This window comes from Cucurbita moschata, unplaced genomic scaffold (assembly GCF_002738365.1).
Source record: "Cucurbita moschata cultivar Rifu unplaced genomic scaffold, Cmos_1.0 Cmo_Scf00027, whole genome shotgun sequence".
NCBI classification, from domain to species: Eukaryota; Viridiplantae; Streptophyta; class Magnoliopsida; order Cucurbitales; family Cucurbitaceae; genus Cucurbita; species Cucurbita moschata.
The window spans coordinates 1,597,483-1,616,260 of record NW_019268543.1 but is presented as its reverse complement, the minus strand read 5'-3'; the positions used below and the strand labels follow the sequence as shown (position 1 = coordinate 1,616,260).

Below are 18,778 nucleotides of genomic sequence, written 5' to 3'. Positions count from 1 at the left end.
ATACAATTTTTTTAATCATATTTACCAGTAGTTTGATTAAAAAAAATAAAAAAATAAAAATGGATTTGAAACTGGATTAACCCAAATTCAGAAATCCCGGCAAAGTCCAAACTATTTAATCTGAAAAAGAAAATATTAAATAAAAGAGAGAGGCCGTGTAGCGCAGATAGTAGAAAAGAGCTAAGCTTGTTTTTAATACAAAGAGTTGAGAGAGTCTTATTTTTCCCAGCAAAGCATTTCGAAACACTCATTTTTCCCTCTCTCTTATATCTCTCAAGAACAACAACAAAAAGAAAAAAAAAAAAAAGAAAAAAGAAAAAAAGAAACCCTAGCTCCTCTCGCTCTCAAGTTTCCCTCCCATTTCTATCCGATTTCTCCACATTCCCATCCGATTCGGTGCGTTCCTCTGCTTCCATGGACTTCAATTGAACTCAACTCTTCCGCACTTCGAAGGATCTGGAAGCTTAAGCTGCAAACCGACCAACAATGGCGTCTTCTGACAAGGATGTCGAAGAACAGCTTTTGGAAGCTGGCGATAAGATTGTTGACCCTCCTACTTCAGTTGAAGAACTTCTACCTCTTCTCGACGTAAGCCTTTCCGTTTTTTTTTTCTTCTCTATACTTTCTCAGCGGGGTTTTTTCTTTTTTAATTTGGGAATTTCCCTCAGGATTGTGTATTGTTGAATTAGTTTTTTCAACGTGGTAGAATGTTTTCTTTGAATTTTCTTTTTCTGTACCGTTTACGCTGACATTTCATGCTCGATTGGTTTCCTCTATACAATTTACCGTGTTCTGTCTTGTTTGCCATGTGTTGCAAGTTCCCGACTTTTTACCACATTCGAGACCCGCGTGTACAGTAATGTCTACATATTATACATGCGACTTTGAATAAAATTGCAGAATGAATTAGTTGTGCAGCTGGTCTTCTAATTTTATCGGTGGAGTGTGTTATTTTGTGGGCATCAATGGGAAATAAGTTACGGAAATTGTATTTGAAATCTGCTTGTGTTGCTTATGTGGTGCATAGTTATGGAAGAGAGCTTATGAGTTGTTCGAAGTATATATAGGAAGGTATTTCCAGTGATGGTTTGTGCATAGCACTGCATTGTTTTCTAATCTTGTAGCTGTCATTTAACTATTTCGCACCAGACACTATTAGGTTTGAAACAACACCTTTCACAAGATTTTTCTTACTTGAAGCCTCTTCGTTCGCACGAAAGAAAGAGGTTGAATTGATTCTTAGATATAATTCTTCTAGTTTCTTTTATACATCTGAAGGCTTTGGTTTTGAGTAGAACCACTTAAATTAGGAGATAATTTGATCCACTTCTATTCAAGTTTATCTACATAGTGCTGGTAGGCTGACATATTATAACTCCACATTGATCTAGCAGGTGGCATTAGTTAGAGTATCACTTTTGTTGGCTTGAAAGTAATGCGAATGTTTGAGAACTGTTCAGGAGGGAGTGGTTAAGATTGTATGTCTTCTTTAAGACTTCCAGGAATATGGATAATGGGTCATAATGTAATGAGGATTCATGCTTTTAAGACCAGTTATGTAGTTCAGTATTTCCACCTTATTTCTTTTTCTTTCCTGCTAATGTAATTACCCTCTCTCTTCTCTTTCCTTGCTTCGGGTGAATTGAGATATAATGAAATATTAGGTGCTTAACTAGGTCCTTGGTATTTATAAGTTTTATCTAAATGGATCTTAATTTTCGTGGTTATGTTAGGTAGCTTTTTACATGTTTTTTTTTAACTTCACAATAATCTGCCTGATTGCAGAAAATAGAGAGTTTGTTGGCGAGGGTTGAACAATCCCCCTCAAAATCAATGCAGAGTGCGCTCACTCCATCACTGAAAGCCCTGATTTCTGATCAACTTCTAAGACATTCGGATATTGATGTCAAAGTTGCAGTTGCTGCATGCATTAGTGAAATAACTAGGATCACTGCACCTGATGCCCCTTACAATGATGAGCAAATGAAGGTAATTAGAAATTTGGTTTATGAGTGGATACGATGTCAATTCCCCACATATCAAATTTATCTCTAAAGAATTGTATGTATGCTGCTGTTCAGGAGGTATTTCATCTTATAGTATCATCCTTTGAAAATCTCTCTGACAAGTCTAGTCGATCATATGCAAAGAGGGCATCCATTCTTGAAACCGTTGCAAAGGTCAGATCATGTGTGGTCATGCTGGATTTGGAATGTGATGGATTGATCATTGAGATGTTCCAACATTTCCTTAAGACAGTAAGGTATCATACTCGATTTTATTTTGAAATCTAGTTCCTTTTAAATTTTTACTTGTAAGCGCACAGTTGTGACAAATATTAATCTTCCCACAATTCAAGTTCTATTGTATGCAAAATACCACAAGACTTCTGTACTTCATCAGAAATTGACTTATACTAGAGAAGATGAAAAAAGGAACGAAGTATGAACTATTATAATGGTTGCTTTGGATGATATATAGCTGTGGAATTTGAGTGCATATGAAGGATTGACAAGAAAAACTTAATTGAAAATATAATATGGTGAATTAGTTGACCATATTGTAATAAGTTTGGCTTTTAACTATTGTCTGTGTTAATTAGTGTCACGGGCTGGTGGTTGGGTTGGTTGGTAGGCAACCTTTATGAATAAAGAAATGTCCCTTATACTTTTTCAAAGCTTCTTATATGGAATAGAGTTTTCTTTTGTTGTCCCTGAATGTGAGTATAGATGCTGAGCTGGATTGAGTTTGGTAATTGAGTGAGATAAGAATTGCTTCAAGGATGGTAACAAGTAAGAATCTGGCTTATATCAGTTATCCTCAATGAAGAATCATTTTGTTGTAGTTGTTCTATCTCAGCTTTGTCCTCTCCTTCGTTGGGATTTAGTTGTGCTTGTCAGAATGTGAAATGGGGGATGTGATCAATTTTCTATCGATGCTTAGGCAGCTTGTTATAACCTTGGGAGAAGAATGTTCATATTTGAGACCTTTGTCCTTTAGAAGGGTTCTCGCGTAAATTCTTTTTTCTTTGCCATGCAAACCCTTCTCCCTTGAGTGAATAGGTCTTTGACTCATTGTGGAAGGTGAAAATTTGAATAAGGTAAAGTTTTTTGTCTAACAGGTTCTCTGTGGTAGATTTAATACCTTTAATAGGGTTTCAAGAAGGATTCCCAACTTTATGGGGCCTTTGTGTTGCATTCTTTTGTTGTGTGATTATGCTTTTGTAGCTTGGAGCCTATTTTTTGATGGGTTTACTTGAGTTTGTCGGCCGTTGCACTTGGTCGTTAGCGTGTTGACCTGCTAGGTTTTCATTAAAGAAAGATGAAAAAGGGTCGAAGCATGTTACAGTTTGATCTTTCCCCCACCATTATGAGATTACTTTGCTAACCACACCTTGAGAACAAGGTGTGTTTGAGGGGCGAATAATGATAGAAATGTTATTAGAGTATTATAAGGGTATATTAGTATTTAGTTAGGGAGGTTGTCATAGTATTAGCTATAAATAGAGGGAGTTGGAAAAAGGTAGGCTTTATCTTGGTGAGTGAATTAGGGCTTGAGAGAGATCTCAAGAGGAGAGAGTCCAAGTACCTTGAAACACTTGGTTTATCTTGTAGTTCTTATCGTTTATATTTCAATACTATTCTAGTTCTGTTTTGGTTACTACCAATATAATTCCAGAGAAATTTCTTCAAGGGAAACTAATTATAAAAGGAAAATATAATTAAAAGATAAAAGACTTACATTTGAGTCTAGACACAAATCTACAGTTTTAGTCGTTTATTGAATGGAATGGAGTTGCTTTGCTTGTTCTTTAGTCTAAATCCTTTGCGCATTAAAATACTTTCATGCAATTGTAGAATGGGTTGTTTGAATATTGTTTTGCAACATGTTGCCTATAATTGTTATTTTTCTTAGACAAGAAACACTATGATATTAATCAAAACAAAAAGAGGACAGCCTAGGGGCCAAGTTTATGATTTGTAATGATGTCTTGGCATATATCTTGCTATGCCAATTCTTTTAATAAGTTGCTGGTAATTTGAAGTTAGACTGCTGTAACAAGGAACTATTCCCTGGTGTTTGAAGAGTAAAATTTTATGTGATTTCATATTAATAATGGCAAATAAAAGTTTTACAAAAGAAAATTTCTTATATTCAAACAATGTTTCGGCTATTAATTTCTGACTAAACAGACCACCAAAGAATCTCTTCGTACTTTGTTCTCTGATTTGATCTCATTTGTATGATACTATACCACTTAGGTTTTGTTTGTAAAATTGTAGGCCATCGATCTACTCAATTTTGGTCTAACATTTTCCTTCTAATAGATTGCTTCCATTGTTTCCCAATAGTTTAGTTGAACATCTTTTATTTTTCATTTTCCCTTTTTGTTCTTGTTCTTATTTGTGAGGACTTAGCAGGTTTTATTTTGCCGAGTTGGAAGTCCTAATTTTAGAAACTTTGGTTTCCCCTATGTTGTTAAGTTCATTTATAGTATTTTTCATCCAGAGATTATCACCCAGAGAATGTATTTTCGTCAATGGAGACAATTATGAGCCTTGTCTTAGAAGAAAGTGAAGACATAGCTGTAGATCTCCTCTCACCGATCTTAGAAAGTGTGAAGAAGGACAATGAGGTGATATGCTTTGAGTTGTTATTTTTTTTTTACCCTTATCTCTCTTTTTTAGTTATTAATATTGTCCCCTTTGATTGTCTGTTGAATCCTATAATGCCATTTTCAGGAAATTCTACCTATTGCTCGGAAGTTAGGAGAGAGAGTTCTTGATAACTGTTCTACCAAGCTCAAACCTTATTTGGTTCAAGCTGTAAAAAGCTTAGGAATTTGTTTTGATGATTATAGTGATATTATTGCTTCCATATGCAAAGATCTTTCTGGCTCTCTTGAGCCAAGCAATCTTAACGATGCTGGTGAAAACGTGGTAAGTTTTTAAATAATTGTTAGTTGAGTATTCTTAACAATTTATTTTAAGATTGGGGTACCATTCAAGTCTTACTAATAATCATACCATTTACCCACCTCCTACTGTTGAGTACTGTACAAATGAGATTTTATATCTTCTAGACTTGGTATCATAAAAAAACAAAGCTCTTTTGGTCTTTTCTCTCCGTTTGTTGCTGGGAGACAAGTCATTAGAATCTTTTATAATATTTGCAACTGTGTTTATTTCATGCAAATTTTCCATGGATATAATCTTTGATTCTCATTTTTAAATTTATAGGATTCATGATTGTGAAATTGAATTTGCCATGAGTTTCTGTGTTACAGAGGTTGGTTATTTATTTATTTATTTTATTTTAAAATTTTGAGATTCTGGTTATAATACTATTTAACACCCACGAGTCAGCATATTAGATAAATATAGCCTTGACAAAAGTGATTTTTGTATGATGCTGACATCTTCGCTGGAATTTGAATTTTAAATGGTTTTTGCATTTTTATCTGTTGAAACTTTGTGCAGGTTGCTGAGAGCCAGTGCGTTAGAACGTCTGGGGATGAGGTAATGCAACCGTGCAATGGTTCTTAATGTGTTTTCTTTCCTGATTTAATTTTATGAAGTATTTCTTCTCTGGTTAGAACAGGCAGTTCTTTATAGTCTTCTTATGCAAGTGAGATAACATATGCAAAATATAACATATTAGGTTGGTATGTAGAAAGTAGTTAATTTTATTTAACTGGTATGGAGTAAAATGATACGATATCTATCAGGTTGAAGAAAACCAGACAGAAGTGGCCACACCTGAGAGAGTTGACTTGGCCGTTGAGAAACATCATGACTCAGTTAAGAGCAATGGAGCTGCACAGGGGGGTGAAGATGTCTCTGTCTCTAGTTTGGTGCACAAGAAGGAAGAACATGGTGGTCAGGAGTGCAAAGAGGTGAAATCACCCAAAAATCCTGAACCTGCTAATTTGGGATCTGAGAAGGCTAGCAATGTGAAGGAAAGATCTGAAAAGATCCCTAAGAAAAGAGGCAGAAAACCTAAACAATCCGCAAAATCTACAGCAGTTCCTCATGTTGATGCTCCGAAGGAATCTGAGAATCAACCAGAACATGAAAGCCGTAGTGACCATCCTAGTTCTCCTCGGGGGGACCGGACTGCTGAAAACTTGCCTTCAGAAAATGCGGTTGATGCCAAGCCTTCTTCACCCAAGGCTATGGAGATTGAATCAGCACACATTGCTTCATCTTCACTTAGTGGAAGCGTTCCCAGTGAGTGTAACAATAAGTCTGTACAGGCAAAAAAGAAGGGAAACCCAGCTAAAGTGGTGGTGGCATCATCTGCAGAAGTTTCAAAAAAAGCATCTGATGGAATGAATAAGTCAGGAGCAAAGATCGTTTCACACGGTGAAGAGAAGGCTCCAGCTGGAGCTTCTGATGATACTAAGACTGCAGCTGAAGATGCAGCAGAAAGGGAAAGTGATACTGCTAGTGATTCTGAAGTTAAGACGTTGAAACAGTCCGCTAGGAAGGGAGGTGGAGCCAGTAAGAGTAGTGGTGAATCTTTAAAACAATCGGAGGCTAAGAGAAAGAAGGGATTGGGGAAATCTATTTCTGGAAAAACCATTAAAAATTTGTCAGATGATGATGATAAAAAGGTGATTGAAGCAGTGTTAAATCTATGTTTGGCTTAATGATAAAATCTTATCCCCGTTGATGCATTAGTAATTGCTTGGTTGAATTATGGTTATTCTTCTAGGAAGCAACACCTGTGCTGAAACCAACCTCAAAAACCACCAAAGATGAGAAGATCTTGGACAAGACTACAACACCAGCTTCCAAGAGGAAACGAACTCCGAGCAAAGAAAAAGTATGTTCGTACTGTATAATGTTAATTAGTTCCATGTCATTATGGAGGAGGAACTTCTTACCCACTTAGAGAATAAATTTAGTAATGTTGCAATCATTGTATTGTGGTGAGTACGTGAATGTTAAAAAAAAAAAAGAAAAAACTCTCTTAAGTTAATTGGTTGGGAGGCTCTTGTGCTCTTAAAAAATGATTATTATATTAAGTTGTTCTTCATGACTGCTTTTATTGCCATCAATGCGTCGTAGTTAGCGTGTTCTAATTCAACTTGCGTCTGTTTACATATATACAATAATTACTGAATTCTTTGTATTTTCCTGATTAGATGTCAGATCATAATTCGTTTTTTTACTGTGTTTGTTTGAGTGCATTTGTGAAGCATTTTGTGAAGATAAAAAATACTTGTTTGCTTTTATAGACATCAGCTGATTTATCCAAAGTTCTTTATCTTGAGTTTGCGAAACGTAAACAATACATAACCAAATAACCAAAAGCCTATAAACGTGATGAAATAATGGATATTTGAACTTCTACATTTGCTATCCTGTAATACTATTTCTGGTTTTTAATACTGCTGCCTCTTTGTTGTATATGATCTTAAAGCAACATTGGTGATTGGCCCATTGCACTCTTCTTTGTTGTGTTGGAAACTTAAATCTTAGTTTCACTTACTGTCATTTTCAGGAGTCTGAAACCAAGGATTTTGATGAATCTTTGGTTGGTTCAAAGATAAAAGTGTGGTGGCCAAAGGATCGCATGTAAGTACCAATGGTGTCTCCTCTAATTTTTTTAGGTGTCTTTGATGTATGGTATCATGATATGATGAACTTAAATTGTAGTGGACACATGGTATGCAGAAGTATAATTTATATTATTTTTGCGCGCGACCACATGGGCACCTCATTTAATTAGTGTCTTGTTCAAAGTCAGGACTAAGATTTGAAAAGTGATTTTGAAAAAGCTCAAGATCATGTGGATTGAGAGTTTTTGGACAAGCTCCATGGAAAGAAAGGTTTCTGGTGGAAGTGGAGATCTTGGATTTAAATTTGGGGTTGTACGGTGAAATATTCCATAACAACGAAAAACCGAGAAATAAGGTGGAGTTTTTCAAGGGGTTAAAAAGGGGATTTCTTTCCCCTTTCTCTTTATATTAGTGATGGATATTCTTAGTAGATTACTTGCCACTGGTGTGGAAAGAGAGGGGCTATCAAGTGTTTTCAGGTGGGGGGAGAGAATCTTCACTTGTTATATCTGCAGTTTGCAGTTGATACTATTTTCTTTTGTTTTGGGGGGACTCATTTGTAAATATCAATCACATTCATTGTGTCTGAGCTTATTTGGGGTCTTAGGTCCTTGGCATCAATTGTGCATCTTATAAGTTGAACTCTTCTCTAGCTGCTCATGCAGTGGGTCTCTTCTGTTCTGCCTTGGGCTTCCTTTCGGCTGCAACCCTAGGTGGGTTTCCATCTTGGCTTTGTGAAAGGAGGGAAGTTGACTCTTATTCAATCCGTTCTAAGTGGATTCCTTTTCATACCAGTGTTCAGGATTCTTATCTTTGTGTGTATGATCCTGTTTGGAGCTGGGTTCAACCCTAGTTGCGGACTTATTGATTTTGGAAGATTTCTGTGTTAAGAAATCAAGGTAAAATTCTGTCTCATCCATTGAAATGACACCCATATGATTGATCTTGTGCCACAAAGAATCTGGGGTCAAGGGAAGCGTGATAATCATTTGGTTGGGAGGCCAGTTTTCTTGTAAATGAAATGACTGATCCCAAACCCTCCCTGCATCAATATCTAGAAATTATTTCCTAGGTCACTAAACAAAACCCACTACCATCCTCCATGATCTCCCTCAAGAATTTACACACAGGCCTTTTGAGTTTGTTAACTACAGAAAAAAGAAGTTTTAACGTTCCCCTTACTCTATGTTCTACGTTATGAGTTCTTTTTAGTCATGTTAGTTATTTCTCAATTCTTCAGTCGGTTGAAAGGTGAATGCTTTCTGCTTATTAATGACCACATTTTTCACATTAGTACTTCCGGTGCATTATTATGATTAGTGAACGGTAGCCCTTGAACTCTGCTGAGTTTTCATTTTTTTTTTTTGTTCTGTTAATATCGCCATATTTACATGGTTAAACAATTATGCTGGCCTTTTACTTTCTTGTTATTTGTTGCGTGACATCTCCTATCTGTTGCAGGTTTTATGCAGGTGTAGTCGAATCTTTTGATCCTGGAAAAAGGAAGCACAAGGTAAGATATCATTTATGGAATCTTAGGTTGGTTTGTTTGTTTGTTCATTCTTTGTTACTATGGCATGCATGCATGCATTGTAGTACATATACGTGTGTTGTATGTTATATACAGCTGTGCATATGCATATGCACATATGAATGTTTATGCATAGGTTTTTGGTATTTTTTTACACGGGTCAATCTATGCAGGTTTTGTACACGGATGGAGATGAAGAAATACTAAATCTTAAAAAGGAGAGATGGGAATATATTGACGACGACTCTGGATCTGAACGGGTAGGTGGCTGTGTGAATGTGTGTTTTGCTTGTCATCTAAGATTCTCTAACCTAAGGTTCAATTGTCTGACAACAGGAGGAAACAGCAGATCTAGTGAGATCAGAATCTGCAGCAGAGACGTATGTACTGCTGACTATATTAGTTTTCAATATTAGTTCCCAAATATGGTATATTTGTGGTCTTCCTTTGTGGAAATAGTCGATCGTATAAAGTTAACATCGTGTACAAATTGCCACCTTTATTCGTCACTCAGGTAGATATGATGTGTGATGTGCAGTTAATAACTTAGACTATGTTAATAATCTTTGATGGTTCATATTTTACTTAACTAGGGATATATGGAGTTTCTTCACTCAGGTAGATATGATGTGTGATGTGCAGTTAATGTGCTCGATGATATGCTGATCTTGCATATCTATTCTGTTCTGATATCTTCTAGCCTTGTATTGTGGAAATATCTTTATAGTCAATTCAACACGAGTATGAAGCTTGTTTAAATTACCAAGAAATTTGGAACTTGGACTCTATTTGACTTTTGAAAACTTGTGATGCCTGTACTCATGCAATTGGTGATTTATGAATATATATGATCATGATATTGTAGGAATTCTCTCCTGGACATGTATGGATAGGGCTGTTGGCATTTGATCTTGTTTATATCGATTCTTTTATCTTTTGTTACAGACCTCAAAAGAAAAAGGCGAAACTAAATGCCAACGAGGCTGCTAAGCGAGGAAAGATGGACGTCTCACCGAAAAAGTTAGTGCTATTCCACAACTGTTCACTTTCTCAATAATGGTTCTTGATGTTTAATCGTTAAACTCAATTCTAGGGGTGGAGCGACTTCCTCCGGCAAATCCAAAGGTGTAGCTACAAAAACTAATCAGAGTAGTGGCAGCAAAGTTGAAGGCAAGTCGAAAGAGAATACCCCTAAGGTTGGAAGACCTGCAAATGTAAGCAAATCCAAGGATCAAACCACTCCTAAAACTGTCGGCAAAGCTGGTAGCACAGGACCGAAAATTGTTGGCAAGTCGAAGAACGACGATGCTGAATCACACAAGAGTAGCAAATTGAAGGATAATGAGATAACTACACCTACTGTTGTTGCAAAGTCCAAGCAAGACGTGTTGAAGACAGGGAAGTCCAAACAAGAGACTCCAAAAACTCCTGCAATTTCAAAGGGAAAGTCTACTACCAAAACAGGCGATAAATCTAATAGTGCCAATCTCTCCCCCAAGGTTAAGTTCACATCTTCAAAATCAAAAGAAAGTGGAGATTTGAAGAACTCAGCTGCTCTTGGGAAAACAATGGAGAATTCAAAGGGAAAGTCACTAACTTCATCCAATGATCAGGGCAGTGAATCTAAGCCAGGAAAGAAAAGAAGAATAGAGTCAAAAGGTTGAATCACCATGTCTATTCCAAAAAGGTTGGAGTTTGTCTATTCTCGCCACCGTCTGCATTACATATTTGCAAATTCTACAATGAGTTCTTAGCAAACTTGCTCTGGATCTGATCTGATCTCATCTCATCTCATTGGCATGTTTTCGAGAGATTGTCATATATTCTTAGTGTTAGGTAGGTTAGCAACAATTATAGGAGTATGCTAGAGTTCTCTTTGTAGTTGTTTGCAGCAATTCATGTCATCCTGTGGGAGGTAATAGTAGAGGATGTTAATTTAGCTATATGTATTACTCTCTTGGCTTTTCTCAAAACAAAGATTGGCTTACTAGAGAAACAAAGCCACAGATTCAGAACACAAAGGTCTTTCCTTTCTAGGCCCTTCTGTCTTCTTATCTCCTGTTTTACCACCATCTTAATTCCCTAGAGGTGATTTTCAGAGTAATTGTTAACCTAACGTCTGGTATTTGATTAATGCCCTTGGAAGCTTAACCTTGTGGAGCATTGTATAGCTTTATTCGTGTGTTCGTCGTTAAATTTACATATAAACTTGCACGCACGAATCTGTCGATCCTGCAATAGGTCATGAAAGGTTAAAGCTTTCTCATATACTTCACTGAATCTGAAGGGGGAAAAAGTGTTGGAAGAAAGAAATGATTGGAAATGAAGATAGAATTATTAAATTTGCAATTTTGGGAAAGTTTGGTACTTGACTGATTTTGAAGGGTTGAATATGTGTTTTTTTTACCAGATCCCTTCATCAATGCATGTTGGACAACACACACAGTCCCCACTGCCGTCGTCTTCTTGTGCTGTAATTTGCAGCTCTGTCTTCTGACCTCACCCTACTGCCCTTGTTTTTGTTTCTACCACTCACATTCAAACTTAGATCGTCAAAAGTGCTGTCCCCTACTGCTTCTTTCCACCCCCCTAACACCTTTTCACCTCTTCAACTCTTGTCCTCTCTCCACCCAAACCTCTCTTTCTCGAGCCGGTTTCTTTTCGATCTTCAACCTCACTCTCATTTAGATACGTACTTTCTCTCTTTTCAATCTTCAACCTCACTCTCATTTAGATATGTATTTTCTCTATTTTTTTTAGTAGAATTCAATTGCGATCAATCTACACCTGCGATATTCGAAGGAACTACTTCGTCAGGATTAGAAAATTGCTGTGATTCGACCAAACGTGCTGCAATCTAGGGATCACTAAGTAGAAAGTAGCATTTCCGTTTCCAATAGTTCGAGCTTGAAAGTGGTACTTTGACGGCTAAGTCTCACTTATGCACTGAGATCTCCAGAGATTCTTAGCTCATTCAATTCCAGTGAGTCGACCTTGATGACCTACTTTTTTCATATTCAAAATTAAAATTGATGAAATATTAATTCTTAACATCATATTGCAACTAGTTTTGTTAAAAACATAATTGGGAACAATTATTATATTGGTCAACGATACTCTAAGTGGATTCCATGAAGATATTGCACTTTCATTAATTCTATATTCCAAAAGTTAGTTATTTAAAAAAAAAAAAAATCAATATTTGAATTACTACGAGCTTGAACGTTCTAGAATGTCTATACTAAAAAATCTAAGAAATTTTCGATATTCTCTTAATATACTGATCTCTTAGATTCCCATATCTAAGAAACTATTTCTCGACATTTGTATTATTCTTTTCGATTTCGTAGTTGTTGCGATTAAAATGCCATATTATTTTAAAGAAAATAGAGAAAATAGTAATTTAAAAAAATATTAAATTGAAAAAGGAAGAATCATTGTCTCTAGAAACTTATTAAAATATATATATATATATATATATATATATATATATATATGTATTTACTGCCAGGTGGCCAGCAAGGACTCTTCCTTTTACTATACATTCCGTCCCCCCATTATGTGATAGGGAATTTCTCCACAAAAAAAAAAAATAATAAAAAATAAAAAATAAAAAATCTTCCTTTAGTGCACTTTTTAGATGCTACAAAATGGGTAATTTTATTTTAAAAAATATATAAAAATTTTAAAATCAATTTTTAAAAATATAATTAATTTTTTAAAAAAAGAATATCCATTTCCAAACAAAAATCCCATAAATTTTATTTATTCCCTTTTTATCATTAAATCATTTAATATTAATATAAAATGTTTAGGTGGAATTACCTTTATGATGTATTTTTAATTCTTTCTTTTTATATATATTTTATATTTAATTTTAGCAATTTTTACTACAGTAATTTGATTGGACAATTCATGTCATCCATTTAATTTACTTACTTAATTGATAGGTAATTTTTTCATATGGAATTGTTAAATTAAGGTAGTTGGATATGCGTAGCAATCACTGCCCCTTTAATAGCGTGGTCTCTGCTTCCCATAAAATCCTCTCTTTTTCCACTTTCTTCCCATTAATTTATTTACCTGACATTCTGAAAATTTCAGCCCCTTTTTATTTTCCCCATTTTTTAAATTTATATATAAATCAACATTAATTTACTTAACTATATCAATGTAACGGTTAGTATAAAGTTTCGTATTTATTATTATTTTATATCCCATCTTTACTAAATTAAAATGTGGTCCCAGATGCTCATTTTTCTCGGGCCTCCCACATTACTGCTCCAAAGTTGACCCATTAATGTAAATATGTATATGTATTTTTATCCGTGAATAAAACATGAATTATCATTTTAATTTTATATATATATTTTTTTATGTTTATTAGGTACTAAAATTATATTTTAATTTTAATTTTTTTGTTTTTAATTTTGTGAAAGGGAAAAAAATAAGGCTTGAGGTTCGTTGTTGGTGTTTTCCAACTATACCTCTCATTCTCCAAGGCGACGACCGACATCTGGTGGCCCTACCTCAATGATAATGATCCTACGGTTGGGATTCACCCTATCTGCGAAGCCGGAATCTACGGTCAGGATTTATTTCCAGTAACGACACTCCGTACTCCGGCACGTACCCTCGACAATCATCTCTGTCCAATTAAAAATTGACACGTGGACGAACCGTTTTTATGATTACTCGGTTTCAATGTGAGCGGAATACTGGATTCCCCCCCCTCCGTTTTTTTCTTTTTTTTCTTCTTTGCGTCCGGAAAGATCTCGATCCATTTTGTGTTTCTTTCGCAATAAAAACAAACTGCGAGTGGAGATTTTGATTTAAACGATAAGATTTGAAGCTCTTGGTTACTGCTCCTGGATCGGATTGGATCGATCTGATTTCTTCTTTCTTTGTGCTAATCTGTTTGTTTTGATTCATCTGTTCGTATCGATTTTCTTCGTTCTTGCTCATGATTTTTCGTTCTTGTTGTGGATTCTCTTTGAGGAACGTTGCGATGCTCACCGAGGTCACGGCACTGTTTGATTTGTCTTTCAGAAGCTTTTAATTACGTGTTGTCGGCACTGTTACCGACGTCCTGCATGGAGGAGAGAGAATCGAGTTTTTTTTTTCTTTTTTTTTTTTGTTTCTTTAACCGCTTATTTATTTCGTACTGAACCTAAGAGCCCTAATTAATTTCCAGTACCTTCAGAAAATGTTTGTTCCTTCATGAAATGTTGTGTTGATGGTTTGGATTTTGAGCGGCTTTATGGTTTTTGATGCTCCGGATCTGGCCTCGCTTCGTCGTCTTCATCATTCTATGATCTATCTCTCTCTCGTCTCTCTGCGGATTTCTATGTGTATACGTTTGTCTCCATTACACATGTGAAAGATTATTTACTGAAAATTATTTGTTTATCGTTCTTGATGGTGTTTTACTCTATAGGTAATCGTCCCTGGGACTTGGAATTTGACAGAAGAGAGTGAGCACCCAGAGGCACTTGGTATAAAGTGTATACTAATGCTTTTGCGTGCTCACTTCTCTCTCTGTCAGATTCGATAGATGGATCGGGCTCCGTAATTTTTTGCCATCGGTTTGCCGTTTTAGTTTCACATTCTTTTTTGGACTTGGAATTGTATGTGTCTTTCATCCAGTGAATCGGATTTGCAGTTTTTTAGAGCGTGCCTTTTCATGTTGCTCACTGACCGGAGTTCTCGGCGCGACCATGAAAATACCGTACAACGGGACCTCTCTCAATGTAGATATAGGTTGGTCCTCTCCCTATTGGTCTCTCTCTCCTCTCTCTCTCTCTATTCTTTTCCCTCTCGAGCAATAGTTTATGTTTCTCTTGTTATATTTTTTTGGCATTTGTATTATGGCCTCTTTATCATTTGATGCACTAGTTTCTTAATATGCGCATGCTTTGATTTGAATTCATGTCATCGGTTTCTGTTTTCTCCAAAAAATTTCCTAACAACGATGGGAAGTTCACACTAGATAGCTTCTGTAGGTCATTTGAAAAAACCCTATGTTACCTAGAAATTGAACGACGTTGTTATTAGTCTACCAATGGATTGTTCATAAGGCGGAGAAGGAGAACTTCTAATCTAATTTCCGGTCGTGTATTTTTTGTTTTCCTGTGATTCAAATCTGATTCTCGGTTTTCCTTTCACTGCTGTTATGGCTATTACGATCTCTCAATATATTAATTGATTGGAGAACTTGCTTTATCTATAATGTCATAATTTGCAAGATTACCAAACAATTTGCACTTAACTTCCTTGCTCTTTAGTATTTGTAGGAAATCCTATTCGTTTATGCAACTTGTGTGGTGTATTTTACTCTTTTTCAATTGAATTTTAGACCTCTGCTCGCCGTACTGCTAGAGATTGCTTCGATAGAATTAATTGCCCCATCACACTATACTTTTTCGATTTTACTTCCTCGAATATCTGATATCACCGTGTAACACTCCCCTTCCCATGTATTAGTAATTGTAAGAATTTACTTGCTAGGTTGCATGTTTTCCTACTTGCATCTTGTAGGGTTAAGATTAAAATTTTAAGAAGCAAAATGTCAATTGATTGTTCTTGAATCTTTTTCTAATGAAGTTGCGTATCCTCGTACAGGTGTGAGGATAATATAAAGACGTATGTGTTGAATTGAGCAGCTGTTCGCTTTAACAGGCTTCATTCTCTTTTTGCGAGTTAATGCTCGGGAATTTCGGGAATTTCCTTATTATCCGATGTTTACTGGGCAAATGGAGGTGACGTTTTTGCGCAATAATGTTCATTTCCGTTTTTGCGCAATAATTATTGATAGGACGTTGGAGAAAATGCTACATTATAGGGGTCATAATTTTCACGCCGATCAGCGGAATTTAATGTGCTACACTTAGGTATCACAGTCTTGATTTCTTTTACCTTGCATTTGTAACTGCCGCTTCTGCTGCTGATGCTGTGAAGAATATTTCGAATTTATTGCAATGTTTTAAAGCTAGGATTATTATAAATATATGATTTCGAATAAAGCTAATCAGTACGTGCCTTTCTATTTGATCTTAAATGCAATTGTGCTTTTCAAATCTTTTCTAACCAGACCTATGTTTCCCTCCTAAGCAGTATATTAATAATTTTATGGAATTCTTCGAAATTAGTCAAGTTTCTCTCTAATTCAAGTTTATGGAGGAGAGTATCATTATTTTAATAACCAATAAGTGAAATATTTATTTTCAACCTGGGTTAGTGATAAGGGAAATCCTTTCACCTTGCTTGTTGAAGTTGATAGAAATTAATTTTGTGTTGATTTTTAAATAATTTTAATTTCTTTACTTTGAAATGTTCCTTCGTTATCTATGAGTGATATCTTATTTGTTTTCCATAAAAAGAATATCATTCTGTGTGTACTATAGTTTTTACATTTTAGAGATTGCCTTTTAGTTTTGTCATTCCGTGTGTGTGTAGTGTAGATATCGTTTGTACAAATATTGTGTTGTGTGCCAGGTTACACATTCTTGCATCATGCGTGCATTCAAGGGTATGATATCAATTATAGGAGTCGCTTGCTAAACTTGGAACTTCTATACTAGTTTTTATTTAGTTCATGGTTACATTTTTTGTTCCTTGAATAACTACTTTTGACATTCATGCCCAGTTCATCAATTTGTGAGAACCTATCTTCTGCCAATTGTTTGCCATTGTAGAGTCGAGCCATGCCCATCTTTGTTCCTTTTGCATATTCAGAGTTGCACATGTTTTGACACGAAAGTAGCGATGCATGATGACACTTTTTTCACACTTCACACTTCACACTACCCGTCTTGATACTGTAAGGCCCTTCCATGCATTCTAAACTTTTTCCGAATGATTTAATGTTGAATAGCTATATAATATGATGTCTCCCCCCTTTGCTTTCTGCCAAAATTCTCATCTTTCTGAGGTTTAATGCCCTTCTAATTTGCTATTACGGTGGACTTGAATATGATGGAATTGGAAACTTGAGATAAGTGGAAGGAAGACCTGGAGCAGCTTAACAGGAAGAGGGGGCTGTATAGCCAAAACGCAGGGTGGACTTATTTGGTTCTTTATAATATACACTTCCCATGTTTTGTTGGAAATGTTCTAATTTTTTATGAATGTTTTTCTTTATTGTGGTCGGTACCAAAGATGACTGTATAGAATGTTCGATGACAATCTACTTCCTGGGTTGCTGGGTCTGTTTTGAACGCACGGCCCGGTGGATTTAGGGCTTGCTGGGACTGTTTGTTTTTTTAATGGATGGGCAGGACGAAACTTAGCCGGTTGGGTTCCCTTTTGGCGATCAGATCTCTTCAATATCTTACGGGAATTCCAAGAAAGTCTACGGTCTGTAGTAGACGCGCACAAGAAGACTAAATTCAAGTTCGTTGTATATGGACATCCTTATGGGAATGTTCAAACTTTCCATATTATTTCTACAAAATAAACATGGAATTTTGGATATACTAACCCTGGAAGTTTAAGAATGAGTGCAGTTGTGAACCCAGTCAACATTCAACAATCCCTATTACATTATTTCAGGAATATCGGTCAACAATTATTACTTGTACAAATCTGTTGGTGATTTTTTATTATAATTCAAGTACAATTAATTTCTTAGTCTTTATTTTGTTTGTTCCAGTTTTGGGGATAATCCAGACATTGTTATGACATGCCCAGCTTCGTTCATGGTAATGACATCTTCTTTTTTGAACGACTCATTGGGTCTTTTTCTTGGTCTTTTTTTTCCTTGTAGTTTGTTCTTCCTATGCTACCTCCCCCTCGTCTACCTAAATTCGGACAACTAATTCCAAACTACTTGTTCCTTATTTTATTGTTCAACTATGTCGTGGGTTGGTAATGTTGATGTCGTCATTATTGTCTCATTATTGTGACATCAGTTCTTTGTGTAGTTTCTTCCCTTTGTAAAGAAGAGTATTAGATTTGATTATGAGTTGGGGTTGAGAAGATTAGGTTTGTGTAATTTGTGTTCATGTTTTTTTTTATAAGATTTTGGCCTCGTGTAACGGACTTTTGTCAATTTGTGACCTATTCCTTTGTCAAGTGTTGTCGAGTGCCCGTGTGCTCTAACAAAATCAAAGAGGAGCATTGTCGGTGGGTGTCGATGATTCCTTGTTAATGGTTTTTGCTATTCTTGTAGAAGGTGATATGTTGGGGATCTTCCATTCCTTCCACATGGCTCGTGCTCATTTTGGTGTCTGTGTGGGATTCATACATAAGGATCTCTCGTTAAGACATAGGGGTCATGAATATTATACTCTTAGAAAAGAAACAATAGATATCGAAATGAGCACGGACCACGAGAGATGGGACATAATATTATGTTCGAACGGTTTTTAGTTGAGAGATCAAATCGTAGACTTTTAAAATGATAATTGATGTTTTATCCACCCAACTATAAATAATATTTGAACACATGAAAAATGGGTATATTTGGTACAAGTATTTAAAAACTATTTACATTTGGATTTATTTTTTAAAAATATAAAATATTTTCATTCATAAACATGTTAATCCTTTTACTATTCCAAAATAATATTCAAACTTGATTTTTGCTTTTAATTCATTAATTCGTATTGCTTCCAATATTTTATTAGAAGACATTTGTTTTTTTTTTTTTTTTTTTTTTTTTTTTTTTTTTTTTTTTTTTT

The 18,778-nt window shown here is 35.5% G+C and overlaps 1 protein-coding gene and 1 long non-coding RNA gene across 5 annotated transcripts; both read left to right on the top strand.

Annotated features, from left to right (window-relative positions):
• The first annotated feature begins 179 nt into the window (after nucleotides 1-179).
• LOC111462578 (protein starmaker-like) lies at nucleotides 180-11,261 on the top strand. Of its 2 annotated transcripts, none has more exons than XM_023106193.1 (14): nucleotides 180-588; nucleotides 1,786-1,989; nucleotides 2,082-2,263; nucleotides 4,510-4,636; nucleotides 4,743-4,940; nucleotides 5,481-5,519; nucleotides 5,744-6,616; nucleotides 6,718-6,828; nucleotides 7,510-7,583; nucleotides 9,029-9,080; nucleotides 9,272-9,358; nucleotides 9,435-9,478; nucleotides 10,044-10,118; nucleotides 10,192-11,261. In XM_023106193.1, the coding sequence occupies exons 1-14, from the start codon at nucleotides 487-489 to the stop codon at nucleotides 10,760-10,762; spliced, it is 2,739 nt and encodes a 912-aa protein (XP_022961961.1). In that variant the 5' UTR covers nucleotides 180-486; the 3' UTR covers nucleotides 10,763-11,261. The 2 variants fall into 2 exon arrangements, with proteins under 2 accessions (XP_022961961.1, XP_022961960.1); XM_023106192.1 differs by having other exon boundaries at nucleotides 182-588; nucleotides 5,729-6,616.
• Nucleotides 11,262-13,878: 2,617 nt separating this feature from the next.
• LOC111462999 lies at nucleotides 13,879-18,045 on the top strand. Of its 3 annotated transcripts, none has more exons than XR_002713804.1 (3): nucleotides 13,879-14,858; nucleotides 15,720-17,797; nucleotides 17,863-18,045. It is a non-coding gene; the product is annotated as an uncharacterized LOC111462999 (long non-coding RNA). The 3 variants fall into 3 exon arrangements; XR_002713805.1 differs by having other exon boundaries at nucleotides 13,880-14,858; nucleotides 15,720-17,656; nucleotides 17,749-18,045; XR_002713806.1 differs by lacking the exon at nucleotides 17,863-18,045 and having other exon boundaries at nucleotides 13,881-14,858; nucleotides 15,720-15,988; nucleotides 16,833-17,733.
• The last annotated feature ends 733 nt before the right edge of the window (nucleotides 18,046-18,778 follow it).